A 14,009-nucleotide genomic window follows, 5' to 3' on the forward strand; every position below is an offset into this window, starting at 1 on the left:
AGAGTGGCCGGCGTGTTTGGGGTACCCAGGAAATGGTACTTGGGGCCACGAATACTTTCAGCCCCCTGTCCTCCCCCTCATACCTTCCCATGTCTCAGCACCAGGGCATCTGTGGTCAGGGGCTTCCCTGAATCAGCTCAGGCCTGACCCCCAAAACCTTCTGATCTTTTTCAGCAACATCGTCCTTCACTTTTTCCCTGCCCACCCAGGCCTTTTTCTTCCCCCGAGTCTACTGGTGGTCCCCAAACTGGCTGCACATGAGGTTCACCCAGAGATCCTGACCCAGCAGGATCTGGGCAGGTCTGGGTAGGGCGAGGGCAGCTGTCCTTGCCCAAGTACAGGGGCTCCACACCCTGCAGGGGCAGGTCCCAGTGCAGTGCTGGGAACCACCCCTCATCCTCAGACCTCCAGTGTCTCTCCCACTCTATCTGGCCCTTGGGAACTGCTGTCAGGTGTCATCCTGAACCCTGGACAGCCTTCCCACTCACACTAAGCCTCTGGCTTGGTGGGGGGAGTGGTGTTCACTGCAGCCTCTTTGTGCCAAAGAGGCGCCACACTGCCTTTTAGGAGTTAAGGGACGCCTGGGGTGGGACAGGACTTGTGGACTTCTCCTAAGCACCCTGCCCTCAGGCTGGTCAGCTCAGGTACACAGCTCAGGTCCTACAAAGATTTCAAAGTGGGTGGGGTAGGTTACGGGTCAGTCTTAGCCAGTGCTTCTCAAATCTCCTAGAAGCTCTGTTGACAATGCATATTCCCAGGCCCACTGCCCAGACACGCTGGAAAAGAAAATCTGGGGTAGGCCCTGTACATTTTTAACAATCTTTTTAGGTGATCCTTTGGGGAGATTAAGTTGGAGAACCACTCATTTTTACCATTCACAAACTCAGACAAATCTGTCAATTAAATGTTTAAGCAGTGCCTTTTGCCAAAAATAACTGCAGAAACAGCCAGTGAGTCCTTCTCTGGGGAGACTCTGAACTCCAGGCGCCGCCCCCCCACCCCACCATGACACTTTCTATTCTACACTGTCTTTAGAACCAGGGTAAACTTAACTACGTCCCCTTCTAGAAGGGATCCTGGAGGAAGCACGGTTGTCACTGATGATCGCGATACGCAGCGCCCCTAAGGGTCTTTCTCGTGCACTGATGGCTGTGAGACTCCAGTAGATGATAGCTTAGACCCGGAAGTGAAAGCCACGGTGCAGTGGAAGGCCTGTGTCCAGGACCTGCACGTTCAGAGACTTGTGCATTCTGCCCAGCCTTAGAACACGTTTTACCACACTGTGTCCTTTCTTTAGTTGGAATGTCTTTGGCCAAAAATAAGGACAAATTCTGACCTGACTTGCTAATGCCCAGGGATGAGAGGACGGGATTTGTTGGGAATAAAGGAAAACAAAACTTACAAATGCGGGCAACGATGCTGTTCAGAGCATGATCATCTAGTTTCTGGCCACGTGGTGGCCATTACGACACTCAGGGAGGCCCCAGCTGGACATCAGTATGCTGTCTGCCTCCACTCTCAGCTCTGAGTCGCCCCTGGGAATGTTAGCCATTCCCAACCACGAGAGGGCCCAGCTGTGTGCCCTTGGCTCCCCCAAGTCTAGGCTCCAGGCAGAAACACTGCCAGTCTCTCACCGGGCCATTTCCTTGGTCTCCTGTCGCGCGGTCGCCATCTTGATCATGTCCCTCAGGAGGGGCATCCCACCTTCTTTGATCAGCAGAGGGCAGTACTTGTCCGCTGTGGGGGGGGCGGTGAGGGCAGACAGCACGTGATCAGGGTGGGACTTCTATTAGCCTGTGGCCCCGAAACCCTCCCCTGCTCTGAGGACGGCCCCCCTAGGACGGGAGATGAAGATGTGGGCCTGAGTGAGGGCGCGGCTGCAGGAGCCATGTTGGCCCGGCCCCAAGGCCAAGTTCCTGAGGCCACCTGGGGGAAGTGAGGGGTGAATCCCTTGGGAAAGGCTCTTCCCTTCGCTTAGTGGTGGCATTTCCCCCCAAATGTCACCCACTCCAGCCCCTTCTATTCTCTGAGAAGTGTTTGTAAAAACAGGGACTTCCTAAGCACTGCCCCCGGGGTGTCTTGATTCAACAGATTCAGGAACCTGTATTTATGTGCACTTTTAACAAAATATCTCCAGGGGATTCTGGGACCCGGGGCGGAAACTACCAGGCCTGCCCACCACAGAGCTTCATGGTTCACTCCCACAAAGAACATTCTAGGGCTCGGGATCCAGGGCTGTATAGACACTTCAGGGAGAACATGGGCATTTCAGTGGCTTCTAGCAGCTGTACAGTATACTATGATATACTGGAACTATTTTTTATCATCTCCATTTAATGATGAAAGAGCTGAGGTGCAGGGAAATGAAGTAGCCCACTTGAAGTCACTCGAGAGGCCTGTCTGAGAGAGTCCTGGCTCAGAGCTCTTCCCACCTGCCACGCTGCCTTTTTGAGGTAAGGTGCTACTTTTTAGTAAGACTAACCTCAAGGAATAATAAAAAAAATTGGCTGAGCTGGTATGTGCCAAGTGCTCTTCTCGGCATTTTACATGTCTTATTTCACAGCAATCCTATGAGGTAAATACTATTATTAGCCCATTTTAAATATGGGGAAAATGAGGCCCAGAGAGGTTGAGAAACCTGCTCAAAGTAGCACAGGCAGTCTTCCCCCAGGGCCTGCCTTTTTTTTTTCTGGTTTGTTTATAAATGTTTATTAAAATGGAAAGCTGTTTGCTCATCTCTCCCATGAGCATCCATCCAGCTGCCTGTCACCTGGTAAGGTATGTGACTGCTGCTGTCATAAATGCTTTTGGAATCTTCAGAATAACAACGTATCTGCTTTTGCTTTAAAAAAGTCCTTGTTCCATGCCTTGCAAGCCAACTCTTCTCTTTCAGTTCAGTTCAGTTCAGTCGCTCAGTCGTGTCTGACTCTTTGTGACCCCATGAATCACAGCACACCAGGCCTCTCTGTCCATCACCAACTCCCAGAGTTCACCCAGACTCACGTCCATCGAGTCAGTGATGCCATCCAGCCATCTCATCCTCTGTCGTCCCCTTCTCCTCCTGCCCCCAATCCCTCCCAGCATCAGAGTCTTTTCCAGTGAGTCAACTCTTCCCATGAGGTGGCCAAAATACTGGAGTTTCAGCTTTAGCATCATTCCTTCCAAAGAAATCCCAGGGCTGATCTCCTTCAGAATGGACTGGTTGGATCTCCTTGCAGTCCAAGGGACTCTCAAGAGTCTTCTCCAACACCACACTTCAAAAGCATCCATTCTTCGGCATTCAGCCTTCTTCACAGTCCAACTCTCACATCCATACGTGACCACAGGAAAAACCATAGCCTTGACTAGACGGACCTTTGTTGGCAAAGTAATGTCTCTGCTTAACCCTTCTCTTTACACCTTTATATAAAAGGTCTCCCAAATGTTCACTCCAAACAAGCTATCCATGGATAAACACATATATGCAGGAACAAAACAAGTTGGTCTGAACACATCAAAGTTTCAAGTCTACCCCCTTCAATTTCCACCTAATTCTGCGAAGGGCCTGCACTCTCATCCCCTCTGCCTGCCAGTTAACAGGACTGAGTGGTATCCAGGCACCAGGGCTCAACACTTTCCACTGGTTCTCTTTTCCCATCAACCTTATGAAATAGGCATTATCATCTCCATTTTACAGAGGAGAAAATCAAGGCCCAGAGAGATTAAACTACCTGCCCAAGATCACAGAGCTAGCAAAGCAGAGCACTAGGGGAAGCCTGGCCTGCCATCAGAGTCTCTTAGTGCCATTCTCTCCTTCTCCTCTCCCTGAAAGGCACTGAGCACAGGACTCGGTCCAGGCTCTTCTCAGGGAGGGCGGGGCACTCTTGGAGAAAACAAGTGAGAGTTGTTCTCAAGTTCTCTCCTGTCCTCTCGGATGTCTGTTTCCTCAGGGGTTAGTTCTGGTTTGGGTTGGTCTTACCCTGCCTTACAGAAGGCACAGAGATTTTTATTTTCTATTTTTTTGGTTGCGTGGTGCAGCAGGCAAGATCTGTTTCCTGACCAGGGATTGAACCTGTGCCCCCTGCAGTGGAGGCATGGAGTCTTAACCAATGGACCACCAGGGAAGTTGCAGCATGGAGATTTCTGACTATTCACTCATCTGAAGCAGGAAATAGTAAGAAAGCTGCGTGTGTGGGGTCTCTGGATGGGCCTGCCAGGCCTGCTTCTGCCGATGAGGCAAGAGCGAGCCATGCTGCTGGGTGTCCCACTGATGCCAGAAAGAGGTGACGGGGGTGCGCAGACACTGACGCCGGCTCTCACAGCGCTCCCACCCGGATCATCGTGGATGAGGGAGCCAAGGGCCGGGCGGGTACTCACGGTAGACAGACACCAGGTTGTAGAGGGCCCAGGTGGCCCAGTGCTGGCTGACAGGCGAGATGCCCTGGGGAAGAAGGCGGAGAATTGGCTCAAATGACCTGCAGGAAGAAAAATCAAGGTCACTTTTGATGCTGGGCATTGGCAGGGTGCACTGGGGGCTCCTCCTTGCTGGAGGAGGGTCTCATAATGAGCAGGCCAGCAGGATGGAGGGGACACAGTTGGAGACAGGCATATGGTCCTTCAGCCCACTTCAGGCTCCATAAGGAGAGCTCCCTTGTGACAGAGGTCATGAGCATGAGGGAGGGAGGAGGAACACAGATCAGGTGGTGCAGAGATGGCGGCAGGGGCAGGGAGGAGAGCCCCAACCTGGGCCGTCGGGGTGGAGGACACTGGGAAGAGAAGAGATTGTGACTGCACTTCCCATCATGGCCTTCTACATGCCATCTGCAATCATGGTTCAAAAGCTTGCAAGATGTACGTTCGACCTCCATCAACCCCCTCCCCAGGGGGAAGGGGAAGTGATTCTACTTCCTCTCTCCTCTGAACAGACAGTAATTGGAGCGTGGGCAAAGCCACGAGCACGAGCCTGTTCCTCCCGATATGGGTTTTCAGCTTCAGTGTTAATCACTATGCCATGGTCCGGGCGCATATAGAAGTGACTCAGTTATACAGTAGGGAAGGAGACCCATAGCTGCGACTGGAAATTCAGTCACGTGATAATAAGACTTGATGCCAGCTGGACGGAGGTAGTTAAATCTGTACACAGAAAACTGCTGGAAGGAGAGACGCCAGAATGTTAGGGGGATGCTCTTTTCAGGAATGAATGGTTTCTGTTTGTTTCCTGTTGTTTATGTATTTTCTCCTTTTTTTTTTCCTCTCTCACAACTGAACATGGATTGAACACCTGTGAATGGCAGGCTTAGCGTACACAGGTGCTGATGTGAGGGAAAAGGCACCAAGCTGAAGAGGTGAGGTATGCGCCTTTACGCACACACCTCATGGACCACATGTGGGCTTTCCATGGACCACACCTCAGTTATAAAGACCCAACTCAGGACTAGAAGGGCAAGTGGTGCCAACCACGCCTCCTTAGGAAGGAGCGGCCTGTCCCAGCACTGACCCCACGTCCACAGCCCCCGCACCTGTAATTGATGTTTCTCCGTGAGTTGATGTCCCAGCTCTGGATGGCTGCCCACATGCGCTCCTCCACCTCCTCCCGCTGGGGTTCACAGATGCCCCAGGCTTCGGGCCCATCAAACATGATGTGGGAGAGGACGCCGCAGGCGTTGTAGGAAACCTCAATTCCATCTGCCTTGCTCTCCAGCAGGTTGCTACCAAGAATGGAGAAAAATGGAGTCCTGATCCCCAAGGCCCACTTCAGATACAGGCTGCTGACTCCAACTCATAGATTAGATGCCAGAGAGACTATTGGTTTCTTTATCACTTATTATCCACACCAAGATAGCATTTTTTTTTTTTTTTGGCTGTGCTGCACACCTTGTGGGATCTTAGATTCCCTTCCAGGGCTTGAACCCAGGCCCTTGACAGTGAAAGTGCTGAGTCTTAACCACTCAACTGCCAGGGAATTTCCCATGACTTCTTTTTCATTAAAAAAAATTTTTTTTTGGCCATGCTGTGTGGCATGCAGTATCTTAATTCCCTGAAACAGGGATCAAACCCACACACCCTGCGTTGGAAGTGTAGAGTTCTAACCACTGGACCCCTAGGGAAGCCTCCCCCAAATGACTTCTAAAGGGAATCTGAGGTCATTTAAGATATCGCTACAAGGGGACCATTTATGGCGGGTTCAAGGGATAAGAAACCACACCATACAGTGAAGGTGACATTCTTAACAGAAACCTAAACTGATAGCAGTTGCTACAATTGAGCACTGATTAGAGCTCTGAGCATCCTGGCAGCCAAGGCGAAAAGGGAAAGGAGCAAAGTACCAACCTGAAGACGCTGATGAACTGGGAAGTCATTAGCTGGGGCCGTAGCTCCTTCACCTCTGCCACATTCCCCAAGAGTCCCAGCATATTCCGATGCAGCTCCTGCTTCTCCGGGAACTCCTGGCAAGATAAGAGCCATTGGGTCAGAGCAGTGAGTACCTGATTTGTGTCTGATGCTGGTGACCTGGAAGCTTTATGAGCACCCATCCAGCCATTTCTGCTGGACAAAGAGAGGGTGCAATATGCTGCCCTCCTACCTCGTAGTACACCTAGGACAGTGCTACGTATACACTACAAGGGATTGACATGGTGGGGCTCCATGCCACAGACTCAAAGCCTGAGTGCAGAGCTGACCTATAAAATTATGAATGGGACAAACATGATTCTATTTATCAAAACTCAAAATATTAAGCTTCAGGGAATCCTTTTGGAAACTAGAGCAAGAAAATAATGAGTTTTAGGATGAAGAAGTCATCCTACTGGACAGAATTCTGTCCAGCTGACACCCCAGTGGACTCCGGTCAGACCTGGGCAGTTGGAGTGACCACACTGAGAGAGCGGTTTGGGTTTTTCCTTGGAGTGTGTGTTGTCTGTTAAGTCACTTCAGTTGTGTCCGACTCTGCAACCCCATGGACTGTAGCCCACCAGGCTCCTCTGTCCGTGGAATTCTCCAGGCCATACTGGAATGGGTTGCCATTTCCTCCTCTAGTGGATCTTCCCAACCCAGGGATCGAACTCATTTATGTCTCCTACGTTGGCAGGCAGGTTCTTTACCACCAGCGCCACCTGGGAATTCCCTTGGAGGGAGGGCTCTAAGAGAGGCCCAGCCAGGCCGTCTGGGTCAGGGAAGACCTCCACAGCACATCCTGGGCTGGTGGGTCTGAGTGGGCCCCCACTGCCCTTCCATTGGAACCACGGGGAGAGGGTAGCTGGGGGACCTGGGGACAGAGGAGAGGCCGAGTGGGGTCCGGCTGCTGCTGGAGAGGCGTTACCTTCAGGCAGTCCAGGAACAGCTTCATGCCGTTGAAGTTGAGGAACATCTCGCAGTTGTCGGGCGTCTCGTCTGTGATGTTCCACAGGGCGCTCCAGGAGAACTCCATCACCTGATCGCACTGAAGAGGGGAGAGGGCTCAGCACAGGTGTGCCGGGACGGGCCCACAGGCACCCGGTGAGGGGAGTGTTCCCTGGACACAGGCACACACCCCCAGGGCAAACCAGTCCCCTCTCAGCCGAGGGGAGGGGGCGGGTGGCTCCACGAAGATTCGACTTACTATCTTGTCCAGCAGCTTCTTCTGAATCAGCTTCAGCATGGTCTGTGGGCAGAGAACAGAACTTGAGGGGGGCGGGGGGACCAGGGCTTCAAGAGCTACTGTGTCCTCCCAGAGCCAAGATGGAGGAAAGAGTCAGTTACTCCATTCCTGTTAGTACCTCCTGACGAGACCACATCTGCCTCTCTAGGCACTACCCTGGTGGCCCAGTGGTTGGGAATCCGCCTTCCAAAGCAGGAGACGTGGGTTCGATCCCTGGTTGAGGAACTAAGATCCCATATGCTGCAGGGCAACTAAGCCCGAGCACCACAACTACTGAGCCTGCCGCAGCTAGGAACCAACACAGCCAAATACATAAATATTAAAAAAAAAAACAAAAACCTGCCTCTCTATTTGGGAGGCTGTTCGAAGAAGTGCAACCCACAGACCTGGTGCTTAGCATTAGGAGGCCTGGCTCCATCTTGACCCGCCCCGCTTCGGGCACCTCCCACCCTGTGGACTTCAGCTTCCCCAGTGATGATTGAAAGGAGACTGGAGGTGCCTCCCTCATTCTTCCCTTCCCTTCTCCAGCAAATATTGATTATCTCCCCCATTGCGTGCTGGGCCCTGTGCTAGGAAGTGCTGGGTCAGGATGATGGAAGGATGTTGCATGGTGTCTTTCCCCATGGAGCTCACACCCAGGGAGGAGGCTGATGTTAAACAGCTAGTCCCTCAGATACTTCTTTAATCTCATCTGGGAAGACTTAACAGGGGCACCTGGTCTGAGCAGGCAGGAGTACAGTGGGACCTCCCGGGACAGTGGAGAGGCTGGGAGAGAATGACAGAGAGTTCTAGGTGGAGGAAATCTAGGGTCAGAAGCAATGTTCACTGCTAGGATGTGAATCCCAAATCCACCCTTTCAGCAGCGGGGCTCTGGAAGAGAGAGGGAGGGGAGGAGGGAAGGGTAGTTCCCCCGCTACACGCACCACAACAAAGCCCATCTTGCCCACGGCCTCCTTGTGGTCGTTGTCCACCTGGCAGACCAGGGCGTTGCACAGGTGCACGGCGATGCGCTGGATCGACTCGTCCTGCCGCGTGGGGTTGAGGATGCTGAGCAGGAGCTCGTTGACGCGACGGTACTGGAACTCCAGCTCCTCCGGGATGCTGAAGTTGCAGAGCGTCAGGCAGCAGTTCCGCTGGACCTGGGTGAGGCCAGGAGACAAGTGGAGCACAGTCAGGGGTGGCCCTGGAAGCTGGACCCGAGAGTCTCTCTAGAAGTGTGGGATCGTCCAGAGCTGTGGCAGTCCAGGAAGGCTTTCTGGAAGAGGAGAGAGACTAAGAGGCCATTTATTTAACATTAAAGAAAAAAGTGAACTATAATATACAGAGTGGTGGGTGTAAAATACCAAGGAATAGTTTTGCAAATAATTAAGCAAGTGAAATTTTCAGCAACCATGGAACCACCATCTGGGTCAGGAAAAAGGACACTGCCAGCAGCCAGAAGTCCCCGTATGTCCCTTCCTAATCATAAGCCCTCCCTGCGAGATGGCCCTATCCCGGCCGTTGCATACGAAAGATTCTCTAGCAACTTGTAGCTTCTTGTCCCACTGCAGCTTTCTGAGATCAACCACGTTGTCGTTAGTAGGTGAAATGCATTTCTCTTTTTTTCATTTGCAGTGTAGAATCCCAATTGATTCATCCAGCCCACTGCTGGTGGACATTTGGGTAGACTTCGGTGTTTGGCTACTTCATGGCAGCCACGTGTATGGGCTCCTCCAGGGCCACCCACAAGTGGGGTGGAGCTTCTGGGCAACAAGGTGTGCATGTCTTCAGCTTCACCAGGTTAACTCCAGAATGTTCTCACAGTGGCTGTACCAGTTTACACTCCCACCAGCAGCACAGGAAAGTTCCGGTTGCTTCACCTCCTTGATTTCTTTTTGTGTTATCTGTGGGTTATTTTTTTTATTTTCATAGTATTCTCAGCACATTTTTCTCATAATTTAACTTCCCACCATCCTTTCTCATTAAATACTGGAAGTTCACCACACTTCATTACTTATGTAAATTAGAGAATATTACCAACCCGGGTTTGATCCCTGGGTCGGGAAGACCCCCTGGAGAAGGGAATGGCGATCCACTCCAGTATTCTTGCCTGGAGAATTCCATGGACAGAGGAGCCTGGTGGGCTATAGTCCACTGCGTTGCAAAGAGTCGGACATGACTGAGCGACTAACACTGCCGAACCCTTGTTAACTCTGTCCTTCCCCCCATGATATACACACATTTTTGGGGAAAAAATTATTTTAAATTATAGAAGCAATACTTACTCAATGTGAAACATTCAAATAACATTATCCAAGCAGAAAGTGAAAGTCCCTCACTTTATTCTTCAGAAGTAATCCCTTTGTGCACCAAAAGTTTGGTGCACAACCATCAAGATTCCTCTCCCATGGAAATAGAAATATGGGGAGGGGAAGGGTGAAAGGGGTTTTATCCACGTTGGTCCAGAAGGTCTCTTCACTTGTCCACCCACAGGGTCATCCCTGTTTCCATGTTAGGATGTACAGATTGACCATCACATCCCATAATGTGAGTGGATCTAACACTACTTTGCAGGGCCAGGCCCCTATCGTTGAAAGCTTTTGGTTTCCTCTGACTTCTATGTATCAAAAAGGGTGACTGTGTATATATCTTTCCTTTATGAATATCTCTGAACTGTGGAATACCTAGGCCAAAAGGTAAGTGCGCTTACAGTTTTGCCAGGTTCTGCCAGCTGCCCCATGAAGAGGCTGTCCGATTCATACCTCACCTGTGGAAATCGGGAATGTGTTCTTCCCCTGGCCTTCGTCAATGGGTATCATCAATCTCCCCAGCCAATAGTGGTTTTTGTTAATTTCTATTTCTTTGAATGAGTTTATTAATTTGAAAATCTTCAACTAGCACCCCGGGACCTCCCCGGTGACCCAGTGGTTAATCTGTGCTTCCAAGGCAGAGGACACAGGCTCAGTCCCTGGTTGAGGAACTGAGATTCCACATGCTGCATAGCACGGCCAAGGGGGAAAGAAACAACCCTTTTACCTGATGATAAATTCTATCTCAACAAAGGAAAAAGTCTGGAGTTGGGAGTCAGTGGGAAAGGGGGCCTCCTCATTCCTGCAGAGGCTGCATCCCCACCAGAGCCTTTCTGGAGGACGATGCAAGAGTATATACCAAATGCTTTACAAATACACAGGCCCACTGCTCCAGCCATTCTCCTTTTAGACAAGTCTCATAACAAGCATGGCTTACATGTATTCAGCAAAGCCTAATTTGAAAGTGCAAAACATGGGGACTTCCCTGCTGGTCCAGTGGGTAAGATTCTGAGTTCCCAATGCAGGGGACCTGGGTTCAATCCCTGGTCAGGGAACTAAATCCCACATACAGCAAATGAGATCCCACTTAATCACAACTAAGAGCTGGCATGTTCGAATTTAAAAAAAAAGAAATAACAAAACGTTAACAGCAACCTAAAATGTTCAACTGTGGGGCTGACTCAGTCAGTGCAGCCCACGAAGTCAGGGGAGCCTCTCCCACTACTCCATGGGGATGGAGCTTGGCCACGGCCTCCAAGTCCCCAGCAGAGTCAGCACCAGGGCAGCCTCTCCCTGGGGGAGGCGCTGCACAGGTGCTGACATCAACAGTTGGGAAGCTGAACTATTAAAACCAGCTGCCCTGGGGGAGGAGCGCTAGGATTGGCACTTTCACTTTCTAGTTAGTCTGAGACATTTTCTGTTACTTAAATTTGTTTTCCAAGCATCAGGGAGCTCACTTTTTGTCATCAAGAAAAGAAACATGACTTTTCAAATTTTGTTGTAAAGTGTTTGTTGATATGGGAGATATTCATATTCACAAGATGCTGCTGAAATGAAAACCCATGTTATAAGACAAACAGGGTGGTCCTGTTTACTCAATAATTACGCATAGACTAAAAGCCAGAAGGATGTTAACGGTGGCTATCTCTGTGTGCTGAAATTATGGCTTTTTCCCCCCTCCTTTATACCCATAATTGTAATTTTTCTCCAGTAAAAACTTGATTACTTTTAAAACAAAAGCAGCTATTGAAAAAAAAAAAAAAAAACACCCACCCAGCAGAGCATTACTGGGAAGAAGGGCGGAGGAACAAGCAGGAGCAAAGGCCTGGGGCCCTGGGGGAGGGCGGGGTGGGAGACAGACTCGGGTGGGGCCAGCTCAGGGGGCCCTGAATGCCCGGTCCCAGAGTCTGGGAGTGATGCCCCGGGAAAGGGGGGTTGGGAGGGGGGCGGGACAGAGCCAGGAGAGAAAGGGGGAGAGCAAGCATGGCATCCCAGGGATCGGCGAGCCTGTTGGCAAGGCCGGGACACAGGGCGAGGGGCCAGAGCGGGCAGCGGGCAGGGGCTCACCGTCACCTCCTGGTAGGACTCCATGCCGTTCAGCACCACCTGGATGACCTGCCGGCGCAGCCTGACGCTCTGCTCTGAGCGGTACTCGGAATTGGTCAGGTAGAAAAGGGCGGCGCTGCCGGTCACCTGGATGTTCTTGTCATACTTGTGGCACTTGAGGGCCGTGATGACCAGCTGTACCAAGACAGGGCACGGGCCGGGGGTTGGCCAGGCCTGCCGCATGTATGCAAGGACAGGCCTGGGGTGGGGTGCGGGGGCTTGGACAGGTCCTCTGGGGCAGGGCTCAGCCCGATCCTGCTCCCTGAGGGCAGGAGTTGGGGTTGGGGGACAGAAACTGGGGTCGGCCATGGTCCTGGGACAGGGTCAAGGCTGGGCCAAGGGAGGTGCTGAGAGATGGGGTTGGGCTTCGGGGGGTAGGATGGCCAGTATCCTGGGAAGGAGGAGGGGGATGGTTGAGGAGATGGGGGAGAATGAACTGGAGACCCTTGGAAGGCCCTCCAGGGTTGGTGCTGACCTTCAGGGCCCGCAGAAGTTGGTTGCAGCGTTCGATGCGTGCGATGTCGAAAAGCAGGTTGATGGCCCGTGAGGTGATCTCCGGCCGGTGCTCCGTGTAGGCCTCGATGGCGTTCAGCACCTGCTCCTCGTTTTTGTCACCACTCACCTGGAGATGGAGGATGCTCAAAACATCCCGGAAGTGGCTGAGGGGCAGGATTTCTGATCCTAATTCTATCTCTAATCCCAGGACAGACACCCCCTCCCTTGTCCTGGGGCGCCCTGGTCCTCCCCTCCCTGTGCCCCCCTCTCACTTTGTACGCCGGAATGTGCGTCAGGCGGCACAGGGAGGTCTCGAAGAGCCCAAGGAACTGCAGTGGCCTCTTCAGGGCCCGGAAAGGCATGATGCTGCTCTTGGAAGGCTCGATGCTGAGGGGAGAGGGTGCTGGCATCAGTGGTGTGGGGCCTGTGGCTGCCCTGGATTCAGCACAAAGGAGAGCCTCTCCCTGGGGGTGGTGAAGCACATTTCCTTGGGACCCTCTGCTAGGCCCTCTAGCCTTGTCTATTTTTCATTTTAAAGGCATAGGGGACTTCCCTGGTGGTCTACTGGTTAAGATTCTGCGCTTCCACTGCAGGGGGCACGGGTTTGATCCCTGGTCAGGGAACTAAGATCCCCCATGTCTCGTGGTGTGGTCAAAAAAAAAAAAGGCAGGAGACAGACATAGACCCCACCTCTTGATGGGAGGGTGACAAGGTCACATTGTAGAGAACACGTGGGATGGGAGATAACTGTTGCAGCCAATCCTGCTTGCCATTCCAGGGAGGGCGTGTCACCTTTAGGTTCCCGCAACAGCCATGAATGGACATGCCCATCAACCAAACTCCATTCCAGTCTAGGTTGGGGGGAGGGCTTAAGACCAACGACAGTAACGGGGGACATATGTATACATACAGCGATTCACTTTGTTGTATAGCAGAAACTAACCCAACATTTTAAAGCAATTATACTACAATTAAAAAAAAAACACACCAGGGACTTCCCTAGTGATCCAGTGGTTAAGACTCTGCCTTGCAGTGCAGGGGAGATTGGTTTGATCCCTGGTTGGGGAACTAAGATCCCACATGCCCAGATGCTGCAACTAAGACCCAACACAGCCAGATAAGTAAATAAATATTAAAAAAAAAAAAAAAAAAACAAAGACAGCTAGAGGGGGTTCTGAATCAGCTCTCTCACCCGACCAACCCGGGGTCCAGCCTGTCAGCAGTTAACACCCAACGAGTGGTGGGAACGGCAGCCTCCCGTGAACACCACCACACGGCTCAGCCCATTTGAGTGCTGCAACCTCCCAGTCACTCCCCGTGCTCGTACCTCCAGCCTTTGCACATGCTGTTCCCTCTGCCAGAGCGCCGTGGTAAACGTCTTCTGGCAAACTCAAGAGTGAGCTTTCGGCACAGCCTGGATGCCTTGCCTCCTCCTCCTTCCTTCTGATCCTTGAGGCCACTCCGGAGCCCCGCGTTGCCCCTACCGCAGCCCCAGTGATAACCTG

The 14,009-nt window shown here is 51.9% G+C and overlaps 1 protein-coding gene across 3 annotated transcripts in view; it reads right to left on the reverse strand.

The window, feature by feature from the left end:
* The window catches only part of ZER1 (zyg-11 related cell cycle regulator), a 30,144-nt gene that overhangs the window by 1,837 nt on the left and 14,298 nt on the right, over positions 1–14,009 (reverse strand). For 2 of the 3 annotated variants that reach the window (XM_027556484.1, XM_027556485.1), the window contains exons 6-15: positions 12,777–12,891; positions 12,485–12,631; positions 11,971–12,144; positions 8,539–8,754; positions 7,577–7,618; positions 7,298–7,417; positions 6,310–6,425; positions 5,499–5,687; positions 4,357–4,454; positions 1,635–1,737 (exon numbers count right to left, since the gene is read on the reverse strand). In XM_027556484.1, coding sequence (XP_027412285.1) covers positions 1,635–1,737; positions 4,357–4,454; positions 5,499–5,687; positions 6,310–6,425; positions 7,298–7,417; positions 7,577–7,618; positions 8,539–8,754; positions 11,971–12,144; positions 12,485–12,631; positions 12,777–12,891 — 1,320 coding nt within the window. The remainder of the gene's footprint in view (positions 1–1,634; positions 1,738–4,356; positions 4,455–5,498; positions 5,688–6,309; positions 6,426–7,297; positions 7,418–7,576; positions 7,619–8,538; positions 8,755–11,970; positions 12,145–12,484; positions 12,632–12,776; positions 12,892–14,009) is intronic. The other variant, XM_027556486.1, reaches the window with a different exon arrangement.

The sequence above is a fragment of the Bos indicus x Bos taurus genome, chromosome 11 (assembly GCF_003369695.1).
Source record: "Bos indicus x Bos taurus breed Angus x Brahman F1 hybrid chromosome 11, Bos_hybrid_MaternalHap_v2.0, whole genome shotgun sequence".
In the NCBI taxonomy this organism is placed as follows: domain Eukaryota; kingdom Metazoa; phylum Chordata; class Mammalia; order Artiodactyla; family Bovidae; genus Bos; species Bos indicus x Bos taurus.